Here is a 14,968-nt window from a genome sequence, read left to right on the forward strand (position 1 = left end):
GAACTGAAACTTGTTTAAAAGAAGAAATAGATGTTGTTTTTTCTACCGATATACAAAAATACAAGACTTCCGCGAAACGTTCGCAACTCGAAGCGCGTAAATCAAAAATGCAATTACTGTTTATTTACATAAGAAAATTTTTGGCGAGGCTAAAATTATTTTATTTCAGGCTAAAACTATGTATTGTTTAATTAAATGAATGATTTAAAAGTGACATACATGCGTATTTTTCATTTTATACCTGCGTTTCTGTAATATCTCTGATATGATAGCAAACATGATACATATATTTTATAATAAGCATAACTATTAAATTTTGTAAACATTTGCTCCGTTATTGTAACATAAAATTAACGAAAAATGTTTAAAAATATTAGACTGGCATAAAATTTATCAAAATCTATTGATTTCAAGAGCGACTGACATAAGTTCTTCTTTTTGAATTACCAAAGAATTTTATGTGGTAGAATTTTCTGCTTCTTTAAAACAGAAACCTGTGTCAGTCGGACTTAAATTGATAAGTTTTATGTAAAATATATAGAGACATTAGGATTTTTTGGAAGCAAGAGAGATTGAAAAATGAGCAACGCCTTCGCCGGGAATCGAACCACGGACCTTTGGAATACGCGCCCAGCGTGCAGACCACCATGCTACGAAGGCATGCTAAGAAGGCGGGAGAAATACCTTATAAATATACTGCAATTTATGGCTGTTTTTGCCAAACTTTATATTGATTTGTGTCTTTTCCATGTATCATAAGTGTTGCTAACACTTATGTTATGGCTGTTTTTGCCAAACTTTATATTGATTTGTGTCTTTTCCATGTATCATAAGTGTTGCTAACACATGATACATTGTATACACTGTGTAAAATAATCAATTCCGATTTTCATGCGGACTGAGAACCATTTTCTCCCTCTTCGGCCCCTATGAAGTTGCTTTCTTAGATATACGACTGGTTGCAATAACAACGATAACATACATTTAGTTCTATCTTTTGCAACAATTTTTACTTGATTTTTAGCTAATTTTTAACTTCATTTTTAGCTGAAGATAAAAGACGATACTTCGCTCCTCTTGCTTTGTGGTGTTGCTAACCATGCCATTATCTAAAATGTGATACTCTATATAAAATTGTGGGTTGCATATTGCGTCCATGATCATGTGGAATGAAAAATAAGTTTTGATAATTAGTTCGTATCCACCAATGAAAGTTATATTTACTTCGACCACGTCTGACTACACGTCTTTCCTTCGAGTGTCATCTTTCTAACTACACACTAATGTCTCCCCAGAATATATAGCGCAGAGAACTATCGTCAGTCTGTTCCAGCTTACTCCAAATCATTTTATTACATATATATATATACACACACACACACACAACCGTATTTTTTTTTTTTTTTTCAATGGCGGGCACTTGCCCTTGTAGGCATTAGCCACTATTAAGGGTAGAAGCAATGGTCACTTTATTATGGAGGCGCTTGATAGGTGGACCTCCGTTACGTCCTGTGAAGGGGAAGACAATATACATCTATGCCTCCTCCGAGATTCGATTCCGGGCCCTTCGGAACGGTAGTCAGAGTCACTAACCACTGTCTTCTGGGCGACACAACCGTAAGACTTCCCTGTCAGTTTGTTAGAAGAGACAACTTCCAGGGAAATGTTATTATTTTATTTGCGGTAAAAGGTTGGGTGAAAGTTTAAAATTGGGTGCCCCTTGTTTTTTTGGTGATTCTTTTTTGACGCCAAGATCGGCGCCAGGGAGGCACAATTTCAAGATGGCCGCGACACAAAACCAAAGTAAGAAGTCAAAGAATTGCACACATCGATCTATTTTCACTTCAAAAAATATCAGAGAATTGCACAAACTTTGCCTTAACTTTGTCCATTTAACATCTATTTTCACTAAAAAAAAAAAAAAAAAAAAAAAAATCAGGAAGCTAAAACAAAGTTAAAACTCTCATGGTAACCAGAAATGGAGTTTCGTCGCCAAAATTGAACAAAATTTGTCGCTAATCGAAGGGGAGCCCAATTCTACACTAGAGCCAAAAGGTTGTTCTAAATGCTTACAAATATTAATTTTAATAACATTTTCCTACTTACAAATGTAAAATGTGCAATAAAATAATAACCCGCCTTCTTAAGGCCATATATTGCTAAGTTAGCTAGCTCAAATAAGATTGTATTATTATTATTCGGCTTTGCATTATAGTCGCCGATATTTAAATTGTTAGGCCGGTAAGAAGTTTTGAGCCAGTTTGAATTGTGCAGTCTTGGACTATTAGCTTATTTAATTTAAATCCGAATTTAATATTTCTTTAAGTTTATCTCGCCACGAGTGGCTGGCGACGTTTGTAAGCACGAATCGTGCATTTATGTTCTAAGCTGTGATTTAATAAAAAGGCTTGCTTTAGAACATTCGTAAGACTTTGTAATTCTGACCAAACACAGTGATAACTCGCTTAACATCTCTTAGAAGCTTGATACCGGTTTACGCTGCCAAAGCAAATCAAACTTTATACGAGGTTCGACTGTAATTTACATGCGCGTAAGTCATAAAAGAATTATTTTTTTATCTCATGTCTCATTTCGCAACTTAAAACTGCATGAAACTGCATGAAAAATAATATTTCTGATTTTATTTCGTTTTTTTTTTTTTTTTTTTTTTTTTTTTTTTCTGCAACAGCAAACCATGCCAGGAGAAAATTTGATAAAACAAAAGAAGATACTTCGAGCACCGACTTTTGAAGACGATTACGATGAAGATCATGAAAGTGACTTGAATGATACTGATGGAAACGGTCTGAAAAGATGGGATGTAAGTATGAGTGTTTTCATTATATGCTACTAGAAAGCCCGGCGGTCATATGAAATGACCGCTGTTCTAGATATTATAAATTGTAATTAAAATGATTTTCGTTCAGTTGTAAACCATTTCAATAAACAGATGATTGCTAATGCAAACAAATTTTTACGTTCCCCCCGACACGCTCAGTTGTAAACCATTTCAAAAACAGATGATTGCTAATGAAAGCAAATGTTCACGTTCCTCCGACACGTTCAATTTGCATTCAACTGAAAATTCAGTTTAAAATATAATGTCGGAATAAAATCGGGCAAAATTTTAAACTCTTTACGCGAAAGGATATTTAGCATAGGAGTTTGGGTAAACCTACCTGATGAGATATACTACGCACAACTCGTTAGTTGGTTTCGTCTCCTTTAATTTTCTCAACGTTTGCAAGTTTCTATGTAATTCATATGTAAATATAGTTAAATGCATAATAAGCAACAATTGTATGAATTAAAAATACTTAAATGTTCTTAAATACCATGATAATTTAATTAAAACAATGATTACTGCATGTATGGTATCAGTGAATATAGACTATTTGAATGCCATGGCAACTTCACCCCATTGGCTAGTATAATTACACAAGCAACCAATAAACTATCGGCAACAAACAGACACTTAAGCCGCATATAATAAAGATATTGCAGCATGATAATTGGAAATTTTTCATGGATGTTTAATGCAGAAGAAAAAGTAGCAAAACAGATACACTTTCTTTGAATTGCAGATTTTAAATTCTGTGCTTTATGTCATTAACAATAAGGTGAATAATATTTTCTGATTATCCGCTTTCCTTACGGCGATACATTTTTGGCTCATAGGTACTGTTTTGTTCATATATGATAATAAAAGAAGCATTGGAAAGGAAAATTTTGTGAGAAAATAACAAGTCTTATTTTATATAGCCAGTATTTACGTTTTAATAACCGGTGAATACTGTTGAGCGAAATAATAGTTAAATATAAAGTTTGTAAATCCACATGTACAATCTACACATATAAAAAGGGACAGTTCTATACCTCTCGTTCTACTGGGCTGATTGACGAAATTTGACTAGCGTTTTACATGTTTCGAAAGCGCGACGTAGGTTTATATATTATATTTATATAGAGAGTTGTTCCAACTTAGGTATTTTGACATAAAGTGGAACTTTTTTTTAAAATGGCATACCAGTTTTTTTCTCATCCACAACCAGCATTAACCATCTCTGTATTGATGGAACAGGTATGGAACTCCATCTCACAAACTGACATCCAACACCTGCATGACACAGTGCATGCAGGTTTGCATGCTTGCCTTCAAAATTCTGGCGGTCACACCGGTTACTAATATATCAGCATTTCACATTTGAAATGGCTCTTCTGGCACTTGCATGAACCTGCGATCTTGAAAATTTAATCAATTAAATATGTTACCTAGATGAATATAGTGCCGAAATTTCATTACTCTACAATAATAATTTCTTGCTGTTCGGATTTTGTCTTCCCGTGCGGTGTATATCTTGCGATTTGCGTTCAAATCTACATTACCGTTCGAAGATGAAAGTGGTATACTTTTAAAAAGTAGTATTGGAAGGATTGAGTCTGAAATATAACTACATGTTTGAAGGTTTAAACCTTATGTTTGAAGTAAATGTAATGTGTATCTATGTATTGTAAAAGAAGTGGTAAATGGTGCATTAAATTTGAAACTTAATTCGTTTTCATTTGAAATAAGTCTTATGTTAAAACTTGTACCTAAAATGGCGCTGAGAGTGCAGCAGAAAGTTGTATTAGCATACAAATTAGGTGGTTGTGTTTGCAAATCGCTCATGATACAATCTACCGTCAGAATGATTGTGAAACCATACTACTGAAGATATATGATTTTAGTTCGGCACTTGTCGACTGTAGAAAAGTGGGGAAAACGGATGCTTAAAACAGGAAATATCTAAAATAAATAACTTAATTAATAAAATAACTTCTCAAAAGGACTTGCATTAGCAGTGAGGCTATAGAGACATTACATTTTTTGTTGCTGGAAACATGAAAAAGGTGCAGTGCCCTCCCCGTGATTCGAACTCCGGACTTCCCGAATATGCTTCCAGTTACACCACGAAGGCATGGGGAAAGAAGAGAGAAAGTACCTCATCTACTCCCCCTTTTAAAGGGCGACTGGGAATTAGGGAACATAGTCACCAAATCCTGCTGGTGACAAATTATAGTCCACTACGTTTTAGTTCGGACGCCACTTGTAGAGTCATTAGATTGTTTTTTACTTTTCTTTTTTTTTTTTAAGCTGAAGACATGGAAAAATGTGCAATGCCTTCGCCAGGACTCGAACCCTGGTCCTCTCGAATACGTGTCGAGTATGCTTCCAATTACACCACGAAGGCATGCGAGAAGAAGAGAAAATAACTTATAAGGCAACAACGCCGGTAAGGTATATGTAGAGCTTCCGAAACGGCGATCAACTTGAGGCAATAAAATGGATCTGGCTAATACTGTTGTACATTGTTCCTAAGACATTTTAATGACGCTATATCATTTCCCTTGTCAATATATATTTGATCACACGATGTCATTAAATATGGCTAAGTAAAAATGATATGACTAAGAAAAATGGCTAAATAAAAATGATGTTAAGCAGGAAAAAGGTAATTAATATAGAATAACACGCCAAACAAATATTAATTTAGAAGTCAAACTACAAAAATCCGCGTTATACATTCTATAACAAAAAAATCGACGCCCCCACGAAGGAGTTCCGATGGAGACAAAAATTTGCGGATAGGAAGATTATGTGCAGAATAGAAAATGATTAAAATTTCAGAACAACTGAATGATTTATTTCGAAGTTACATAGTTACAAAGTAACGAGCTCTATAAGTTGTTAACCCACTTTTAGCCTAGATGCAAGCTGCCACACGGCGTGGCATAGACTGATAAAGCTCCCGGATGGTCTCCTGTGGTATTTCTTGCCAAAATTCTCCAATTTTCGGGCTAGGGCATCAGCATTCTCTGGTAGGTGCAGTCGCTTCCCATCATATCCTAGACATGCTGGATGGGAGAGAGATTTGGCGGTCTGGCTGGCTATGGAAGTGTTTGACAAGCTGTAAGACAGTTCCTAGCAATACGTGTCGTATATGGTTTGGCATTATCTTGCTGAAAAATAAGGCCAGGGTACTGAAAAAGGAACGGTAACAAAACAGGTCTCAGAATGTCGTCGACGTACCGCTGTGCTGTAAATGTGCCTCTAATGACGACCAAAGGGGTCCGCTATCAAGGGAAATAGCACACCATACCATAACTCCTGGTTGAGGGCCTGTGTGGCGTGCAATAGTGAAAACGGGATCGGCACACTGTTCTGGGCGTCTCAAGACACATCTTCGATGATCGTCACGACACCATTGGAAGCGGGATTCGTCGCTAAAGACTATACTTCCCCAGTCAACATCATTCCAATCTGATCGAGCCAAGCACCACTATAATCTGGCTCAACAGTATGCAGGCGTAAGTGGCAGGTGGCGTAACGTTCGGTACGAGCGTAGATTTCGCTCTATCAGCCGCCTGTGAATGGTCATGGTGGACACTCGTGTACCATAATGAAGTTGAAATCTGCCATTGTCCACCCATACTTGCCAGCATCTTCTAATCGCCGCATTGCTTCGACTCATATGACGAGTACTTCTCCGATATGTCCAACCTGCCTCTTTCAAGCCAATGATACGCCCTCTTTCAAACTCTGACAGTTGCTCGTAATGAGCTCGAATCCTACGGCGACGCGTTTTTTAATCGTTGAAAGGTATCCTGAATCGCAATGCAACAGAAATTTTTAACAACAGTTCAAAAACAGCAGCTCCTTAGATACATCTGCTGGATGAGCAGTTCCGATCCGCTGATCGCGGTCCAAACATTTATGCATACGATATTTCAAAGGAATCTGGTGTTTCCTTCTTGGTGCGTAATTTTTTTTTTTTTTTTTTTCATAGAGTGCATTTGCAAATTTTCACAGGACTAGTTTCGATGGTTTTACCGTACCATCATACCATTACCTTCACCGTTTCATTATGGTGATTATCAAAAACAAATCTTTATGGCAGTGTGTTATTTTTTCATATTTCATTGCTCTTCAGCTGCTCTGTTCGTAGTGGCAGGATGCATATGGATGGGATCTATTAAAAGTTCCCAGTAAAAACTTCATTATTAAGATATTGTCAGTTGAGAAGCAAAAAGAATTTTGTCTTTCTCAAACACTGCATAGGAAACACAGCTGTTGAGCAGCAAAAAGAATTCTGTCTTTCTCTAAACACTGCATAGGAAACACTTGCATTCATTTTAAATTAAGCAAACAAAAAAACTCTTGAGTGTTAGCGCAGATTTTAACTGTTTATTGCCATCCAGTTTTAATTGAAATGATTCGATTTATGTTTTAGCAGCACGATGAATGAGTAGTCTATATTTAGCTTGGTAAAATAGCACACTGTTCGAAATCGTAATATCACGTAAAAGTAAAATGTCATTCGGCATGATTAAACCACGGTTTATTAGTAAAATACTAGCAAAATATTAAATTCTAATTGAGGGTTACCGTACTAGTTTGTTTTCTTCCTAGCTTGTTATTGTCTTGCTAATACCAACATCAAATTCGGTTGTAGCATTTCGCAGCATAAAATACACTTTTCCTGTTAATAAACAAGCTTACCAGAGGCATGTTTCCACCTTTAACTAGGGTACAAAAATCTCTTTACAAATAAATACCTTCTCAAAATGTGAATACATTGTGTTTTTCTTTACTATTTTATGCTAATTTAAAACAGATCTTGGCAGCACTTGCATTTTTTGAGTGAAATAATGGCAATAATACTGTAGATTCGTTAGGTTTGTCGGTGCAGGAGACATGAAAAATGTTCAATGCTCTCGTCGAGATTCGAACTCCTTTACCTCCTGATTACGCGTTGCACTTGCTTCGCTTTGCATTGAAGGCACGCGGATAGAAGAGAGAACATGCCTTATAACATTAGTGTATCAATGTTTCTGATTAAGCTGCGTGCATTTATGTTATCAGATAATGCGAAGACAAGAATAATTGAGCTTCGACAGTTACTAAGCCATATAAGTTAAAGGACACTACAAAAAAAAAAAAAAAAAAAAAAAAAAAAAAAGTTGGCTAGAATTTACTTAGAACATTTTACACTAAGTTGGACATATTTAGTAAAACAACGAATATGCTTATTGCAAAATGAAAAAAGAATTATACAATCTTTGCATTCACCGACTTCAAATTCACAAAATTTTTCATGAAAATTGAAATCTGAGATCGGCAATGTTATATATTGCCGATTAATGATCGATAATATTTGGGCAATGCTGAAAAAATTGCCATTTTAGAACATGTGAAAAATCGATCATTTATATGAAAATTCCACATAATTTGTTATGAGAATTTCGTGTAAAATTATTAAATAGAAAATAAATTTAAAAAAAAACTGTATTTAATGGAAGATATAAAATAAAGACTTATAAACTTATTTGGTTGTAACGAAAGTTTCCCGCCAAAAAACATTCTTAATAAATTTAGAAAAATAACATGAAAGCAGTACCTTTAATCACCACCCAAATCTATGATTTTCTGCAAAGATTTAGGTGGTTTTTCAAAGCCTTCGGCCCAGAAACTTGGTGGCCGCAAGTCCCAAAACAGATTAACGTTCGGACGTCCTGTGCAGAATGGAAGACAGCACCAGCAAGATCCTTCAGGTGTGAAAAAGGTAGAAATCTAAAGGAGCGATACCGAGGCGCATATTTCACAAGTGCACATCAGCGTAGCCACTGAGGGAGGGGTTTCGAAAACTGACCAATGAGCTTCTATTGCTCTTGTGAGGCTAAATCTTCGAGCCTGTGAGCGTATGTTGTTTACGTTTTAATTTGTATTTCTTTCCCAGTCATAAATGTGTGGCGTAATAGCAGAAAATCTCGTAGTGCTTTCGTTTTACGAGTTTAATTAATCGCTGACATTTCACTTTCACGATTTTTATCACGCAATCGCTAACATTTCTTCGCGATTTTTATTACACATTAATATTTGGATTGATGTTCACGGCTTATTATCGCTCTTTACATCGAGAAAATTACTCAAGCTACAATTAGCCTGTGGATTTAAGAGAATTGTATAATTTTTTGGACTGGAAGTGTTACAATGAATCTAGTGTTTTCTTATTTCAGTGCTTGCACTCTTTTGAATTTTAAAGTGTAAGATTCAGAATATATATTTTGTATGATCTGATTATATCCATTTTTAACAGTAAAAGTTAATATGTGAATAAATTGAATATATTCGTTGTGAATATAAATTCATTCAGTTTGATGAGTATTTCTTGTGTAGATAGTACATGTAAGAGTGAGCAGTTATTAAATGTGAAATTTAACACACTAAAATGTATACGAATCCAAATTAGTAAAGTTCACTTTGAATAAAATTCTGCATTGGTTATTAGAACATCTTTTTCATATAAACTGCAATAAAAAGTCTTGACTTCTATTTACATATGTAATTGGTATAAATATTGTTACGAATTTGGTATTTAAAAAGCTAATGTTAGTTCAATTATAAATTAAATGGTTTTATTTCTCGCGCAGTGCAGCGCGTGACGAATATTAAAAGAAAGCAAAGCCGGAAAATTGAAAATACAAGAGCGCGTGCATTAAATAAATAAATATCTCTTTTTGATTTCGAGAAAGTACTGGAAAATTCTAGCGCGTGATTTTAAAATCTTATAAAAGGAGGAAAACATCTCAGTTTGTAGTTAGTTGCTTGCTTAGTTTGTTGTTGTTTAGAAAACTGCTCTTGTTGATTGTAGCGGATTAGCGTTCTTTAGCTGTTTTGAATTACGTTCTATTGGATATTTGAGTAGTTAAAAGATAACTACTGTGAGATATTGTAATACTGCATGATAATTTGAGAAAATTTAAGCATTTTTGTTGTGATAATAATAAATTTTTGTTCATTTTTCATCGGACTTGTGCATTCATTTCATAACGAACCCGTACGCACGCAACAATTTTTGGTGTCAGGAGTGGGGTTTGAATGCCAATAACAAGAGCGATGGAAGAACAATTGAGACAGCTCATTAGTGCTTTTGCTGCATTCCAAGAAAAGATGGAAGCTGGCCAAGCATCATTTAAAGAAGATATGAAAGACTCTGTTAAAGCAGAGATTAGATCCGTTAAAGCAGAAATGAAATCGGGACAGGAATCCGTTCACGAAAAGTTGGAAGCTGGTCAAGTAACTTTTAAAGAAGACATAAAAGCTGTACAAGAAAAGATTGAAGCAGGTCAAGACGAAATGAAATGAGAAATTACCTGCATAATAGAAACTAAATTCGAGGCTATGGAAGGCAGAATAGACACAGTTGAAGGCAAAGTTGGAAAAATTCAGGAAAGAGTTTCTGCAGTGGAGCAGCAAATTGAAGAAAGAGTTTCTACCGTCCAAGAGCAAATCGAACAACAGATTGATGAGAGAGTTTCTGCAGTTGCCAAAGAAATGGATACTTTAAAGAAATTCTTAGCGACGGCAGGGAGCAGGAGTGATGATTTTAAATTCTTACCGATGCCTGCTCGTCCATCTCTAAAGCTATCCACATATGATGGGAAGACATCCTGGAAAGTGTATAAGACCCAATTTTCTATAGTTGCGGATGCGAATGGATGGGATTCTCAAGCTAAGGCCTGTCATCTTGCCGCTTCTTTGAGAGCAGACGCAGCGGATATCCTGCAGACTCTTCCCGAAAACCAGAGACTAGACTTTGAAGCTCTATCCGGCGCATTGGAGCTGCGCTTTAGAGAGAAGTGTTTAAAAGACTACAGCAGGCTTCAACTAAAATCCCGTCAGCAGAAGCCCACCGAAACACTTCAGGAGCTCGCCACGGATGTTGAAAGGCTGTCCCACCTCGCCTTTACGGAGTGCCCGAGAGAAACGAGGGAATCGTCCTGTCGCTCCTGTCGCTGCAATATTTCATCGATGGCATTCGGGACCCTGAAATACAGAAAGCACTGCGAATGGCAGATGTAAAGGATGTAAAAAGCGCTCTGTTGTACGCCGTGAAATTGGAGGCAGCCCAGCAAGCAACTCTTAGGGATCGCTATACAGTCAGAGCTGTGCGAGTCCACGACCCAGGGGACCAATTGATGGCTCGTTTAGATGATTTATCGAGACAAGTCGATGCTTTGATACGGAGTAGCAGTGAGAACAAAGTGGCTGTAAGATGTTGGAGATGTGGTTCTGAAGGTCACCTACGACGGCATTGCAGAACACCCCAAGGCACGGATAATGAAACGGATGAGTTGACAAGACCAGTGAATGCTTTAAGACGGAATAGTGGTGAAACAAAACCGACCCTAAAGTGCTGGAATTGCGGTGTTGAAGGCCAGCTACGAAGGAACTGCAGAACTCCCCAGAGCACGGAAAATAAGGCATACGATTTAAACAGACAATTAAATGCCACGGGAAGGAAAAGGACTGACAAGAAACCAAAGTGCTGGAACTGTGGAGCTAAAGGCCACGTACGAAAGAATTGCAGAACACCCCAGGGTATGAAAATTAAAACAATTTCTGAGCAACGACGCAGGAAACAAATTAATGACCATATCAAGGAACGGAGATTGCCAGATAATGAAAAACCCTGTTTTAAAGCGCTTAAGATCTCTATAGTGAGTGGCAACAATAACGGACTGTCCATCAATGGGAATATCGATGGAGTTCCTTGCAATATGATCATTGACACAGGAGCTAATGTTACCATCATTAGGAAAGATTTAGCTGAACAGTTTAAAGATAAACTTATTTGGACGCCATCCTGTGTTACCCTTCAGACTGCGTCTGGTGACAAGATCGACATAACTGGGAAGTTAAACGTAAACATCACGTTTGGAAGTGCCGCCTACCATCACACGGCATATGTGGCGGATATTACAGATCCATGCATACTCGGATTGGACTTTTTAAGGAAATACAATTTTTCCTTAGATTTCAAAAACAATAAGCTGCTTTCAGCATCTGATGGCATGACTATCCATCCTCAAAAGGGATCCTCGCCTGGAAATGTCGACGCCTTGTCTGAAAGATCGAGCTCGGGAAGCTGCCGAAATCATACCAGGGTCGAAAAGAAACTCAAGACTACCAGCTATTCTCCATCCCAGAAGCTCTTCGGTCGAGACCTTCGTCTGCCTTGTGACCGCCTGTTTAGTCGCCCTACGGATGCGCCTTCATCGCCTGAGGAAACACATCCAAGATGCCCAGGCCCGGTTTGAGGGGATGCACCGTTCTGCACGAAAGCGAGTCAACTTGGCGACGGAGAAAATGAAGACCAGATGCGACACAAGAGCTACTAGACAGAGATCCAACAAAGGAGACAAGGTGTGGTTGTGGAACCCAATTCAACGAAAAGGACTGAGTCCTAAATTACAGTCACCTTCGGATGGTCCATATACAGTGCTGAACACGAATGACGTCGTGGTTCGGATCCGTGAGTCTTCGAACTCTTACGACAGGTTAGCTTATTACTATGGCCATAGTACATAATGTAAATGATTGTAAATAGTATAAGACCATGGTCCATTTTGTTTTTAAATGTGTGTTTGATTAGATTTGTATTTAGTACTTGATTTGCATTTAGTATTTGATTTGTATTTGATAGCATTTGATTTGTTTAATTTATTGCATTTATTGTTCATGTTGTTTATTATTGTAATGTAATGCTTATTAATGCATTTATGCCACAGTTGTAAGTTTAGCTTCCTGTCCAGGGATTGTACTGCCCGGGACGTGCAGTCCTTGGAAATGGGGCAATGTTACGAATTTGGTATTTAAAAAGCTAATGTTAGTTCAATTAAAAATTAAATGATTTTATTTCTCGCGCAGTGCAGCGCGTGACGAATATTAAAAGAAAGCAAAATCGGAAAATTGAAAATACAAGAGCGCGTGCATTAAATAAATAAATATCTCTTTTTGATTTCGAGAAAGTACTGGAAAATTCTAGCGCGTGATTTTAAAATCTTATAAAAGGAGGAAAACATCTCAGTTTGTAGTTAGTTGCTTGCTTAGTTTGTTGTTGTTTAGAAAACTGCTCTTGTTGATTGTAGCGGATTAGCGTTCTTTAGCTGTTTTGAATTACGTTCTATTGGATATTTGAGTAGTTAAAAGATTACCACTGTGAGATATTGTAATACTGCATGATAATTTGAGAAAATTTAAGCATTTTTGTTGTGATAATAATAAATTTTTGTTCATTTTTCATCGGACTTGTGCATTCATTTCATAACGAACCCGTACGCACGCAACAATATTTTTCTCATATGCATCATAGTTTTATGTAAAGATAGCATTTTGGGCTCAGATGTTTATCACATATTTTTTTCTTTATTTTATTTACCACTTATTAAGTAACCACTTATTATTACCACTTATTTCACATGGATATTTTTATGAGTTATCAAACATTTGTTTGTATTTATTTCAAATGCTTTTAACCAGGTTGTGAAATTTTTATAATTGCTTACATTTGATCTAACTTTGCAATGAAAAGTTTCAGAAGAAATCGACGATGCTTTAATTGTTTTGTACAGATAAAATTACGAGGCAGAATATTTTCAACCATCTTGCTTAAATCTTTAAGCACGCGAAAGGTCATGTGACATGACAGAAATATTACTGGATGCCCATTGGTCCATCTTAGAAACCACTTCCTCGGTGGCTACACATATGTGCACTTGTGAAATATGCTACCGGGGCTATATGGTGGGTGTGGCGAAAGATCCCATTCGAGTCCGTACAGAGTCCAGCCGGTGAATGCAGACTCATGTGGTCTTGCATTATCTGGATGGAACATTACCTTTTTGCGCCGGAACTCAGTTCTAGTTTTTCCTTGATAACAGCGTCAACACGGACTAGCATCTCGCTGTACACCTTACTGTCGAGGCTTTTACCAGATACTCTTTGAGGATAATACCACGGCAGTCTACCAGATGCAAAGCATGATCTTTTTGTTAGTCAAATTGCGCTTTGCGACGTTACCTGCGGGCTCACCGGGCGCAGACCACCGCCTTTTCGTGCTGTGACGTTGAAGTAAATCCACCTTTCATCACAAATGTCGATCCGGTCCAGAATTTTGTCCTTACGTTGGTATTCGAGCAGATTAGTGCAGGCCCGAACACGTCTGTGCTTATCTGCTTGAGTCAGCTCATGCGGCACCCAGCGATTGAACTTGTACGTCAAGTTTATGCCATGCATAGCGCGACTAATGGACATGGCACTAACATCTAGCTCCTTAGCAAGCTCTCGAGTGGTTGCATACTGATCTTCTTCACAAGTTCTCGCAGGCGGGCCTCTTCAACATCAGTAGGCCGGCCAGAGGGCTCTGTTTCTTGAATGTCATAGTCCTTGTTTTCGAACTTTCGGTACCAAATCTTTGTAGTGTCATATGATACGACATTAGTAAAGCTGTATACATGATTTGGTGACCTTCTGTAGCTGACTTTTTGCAACAGAACTGGAAGTAAACGATAGTTCTAATCTGGCAGCGTGATAGTTTCATTTCAGACTCCTTGTACTCAATGATGACGATATTTTATTACAAATTTCACGACACAATGGTCTAAAGCAAGTCTGTTTCTTTCAAATGCCAAAAGTCGTTTAACAAAATATGATTAAACACGCTAATGTGAACTGTTTGCGGAGACGATATTTGTTGTGGTGGGAAAATTTCCTTAAAACCCGATATTAAATCTACTCACGTGAAGAACTGACCGAAATTTTTCTTTTTGATTGATTTGACCAAAAATCACTTGAAAGTAACAAAACATTTTACTTCACGCAATATCTTTTTAAAATAAAACAAACGTTAAAACGTTGTTACAACTACATGCTATGATTTTAAATATTATTTATTTAAATAATGTTAAACAATATTTAAACTTAATATGAAAAAATAGTCAAGTATATGCACATTTTTTTCCCCAAATTCAGATGATTTGAAAATTTAACACTTCGACATTATTTTACAATAGCTGTAGTACTGATAAGTATTTTGGGTTTGTACGCGTTATCTAATAAAACAGAACAATACATGCTAGGCCTATA

General features: G+C 36.9%; 2 protein-coding genes across 2 annotated transcripts in view; one reads left to right on the forward strand and one right to left on the reverse strand.

The window, feature by feature from the left end:
• LOC118186662 (uncharacterized) overlaps positions 1 to 14,968 on the forward strand; it is a 241,765-nt gene that overhangs the window by 218,051 nt on the left and 8,746 nt on the right. The window contains exon 11 of the mRNA XM_035356785.2: positions 2,690 to 2,821. Coding sequence (XP_035212676.2) covers positions 2,690 to 2,821 — 132 coding nt within the window. The remainder of the gene's footprint in view (positions 1 to 2,689; positions 2,822 to 14,968) is intronic.
• LOC118202489 (uncharacterized) overlaps positions 1 to 14,968 on the reverse strand; it is a 100,260-nt gene that overhangs the window by 17,690 nt on the left and 67,602 nt on the right. The window lies entirely within an intron of this gene.

This window comes from Stegodyphus dumicola, chromosome 10 (genome assembly GCF_044657685.1).
Source record: "Stegodyphus dumicola isolate Sdum_Otavi_A_Nest chromosome 10, ASM4465768v1".
Taxonomy (NCBI): domain Eukaryota; kingdom Metazoa; phylum Arthropoda; class Arachnida; order Araneae; family Eresidae; genus Stegodyphus; species Stegodyphus dumicola.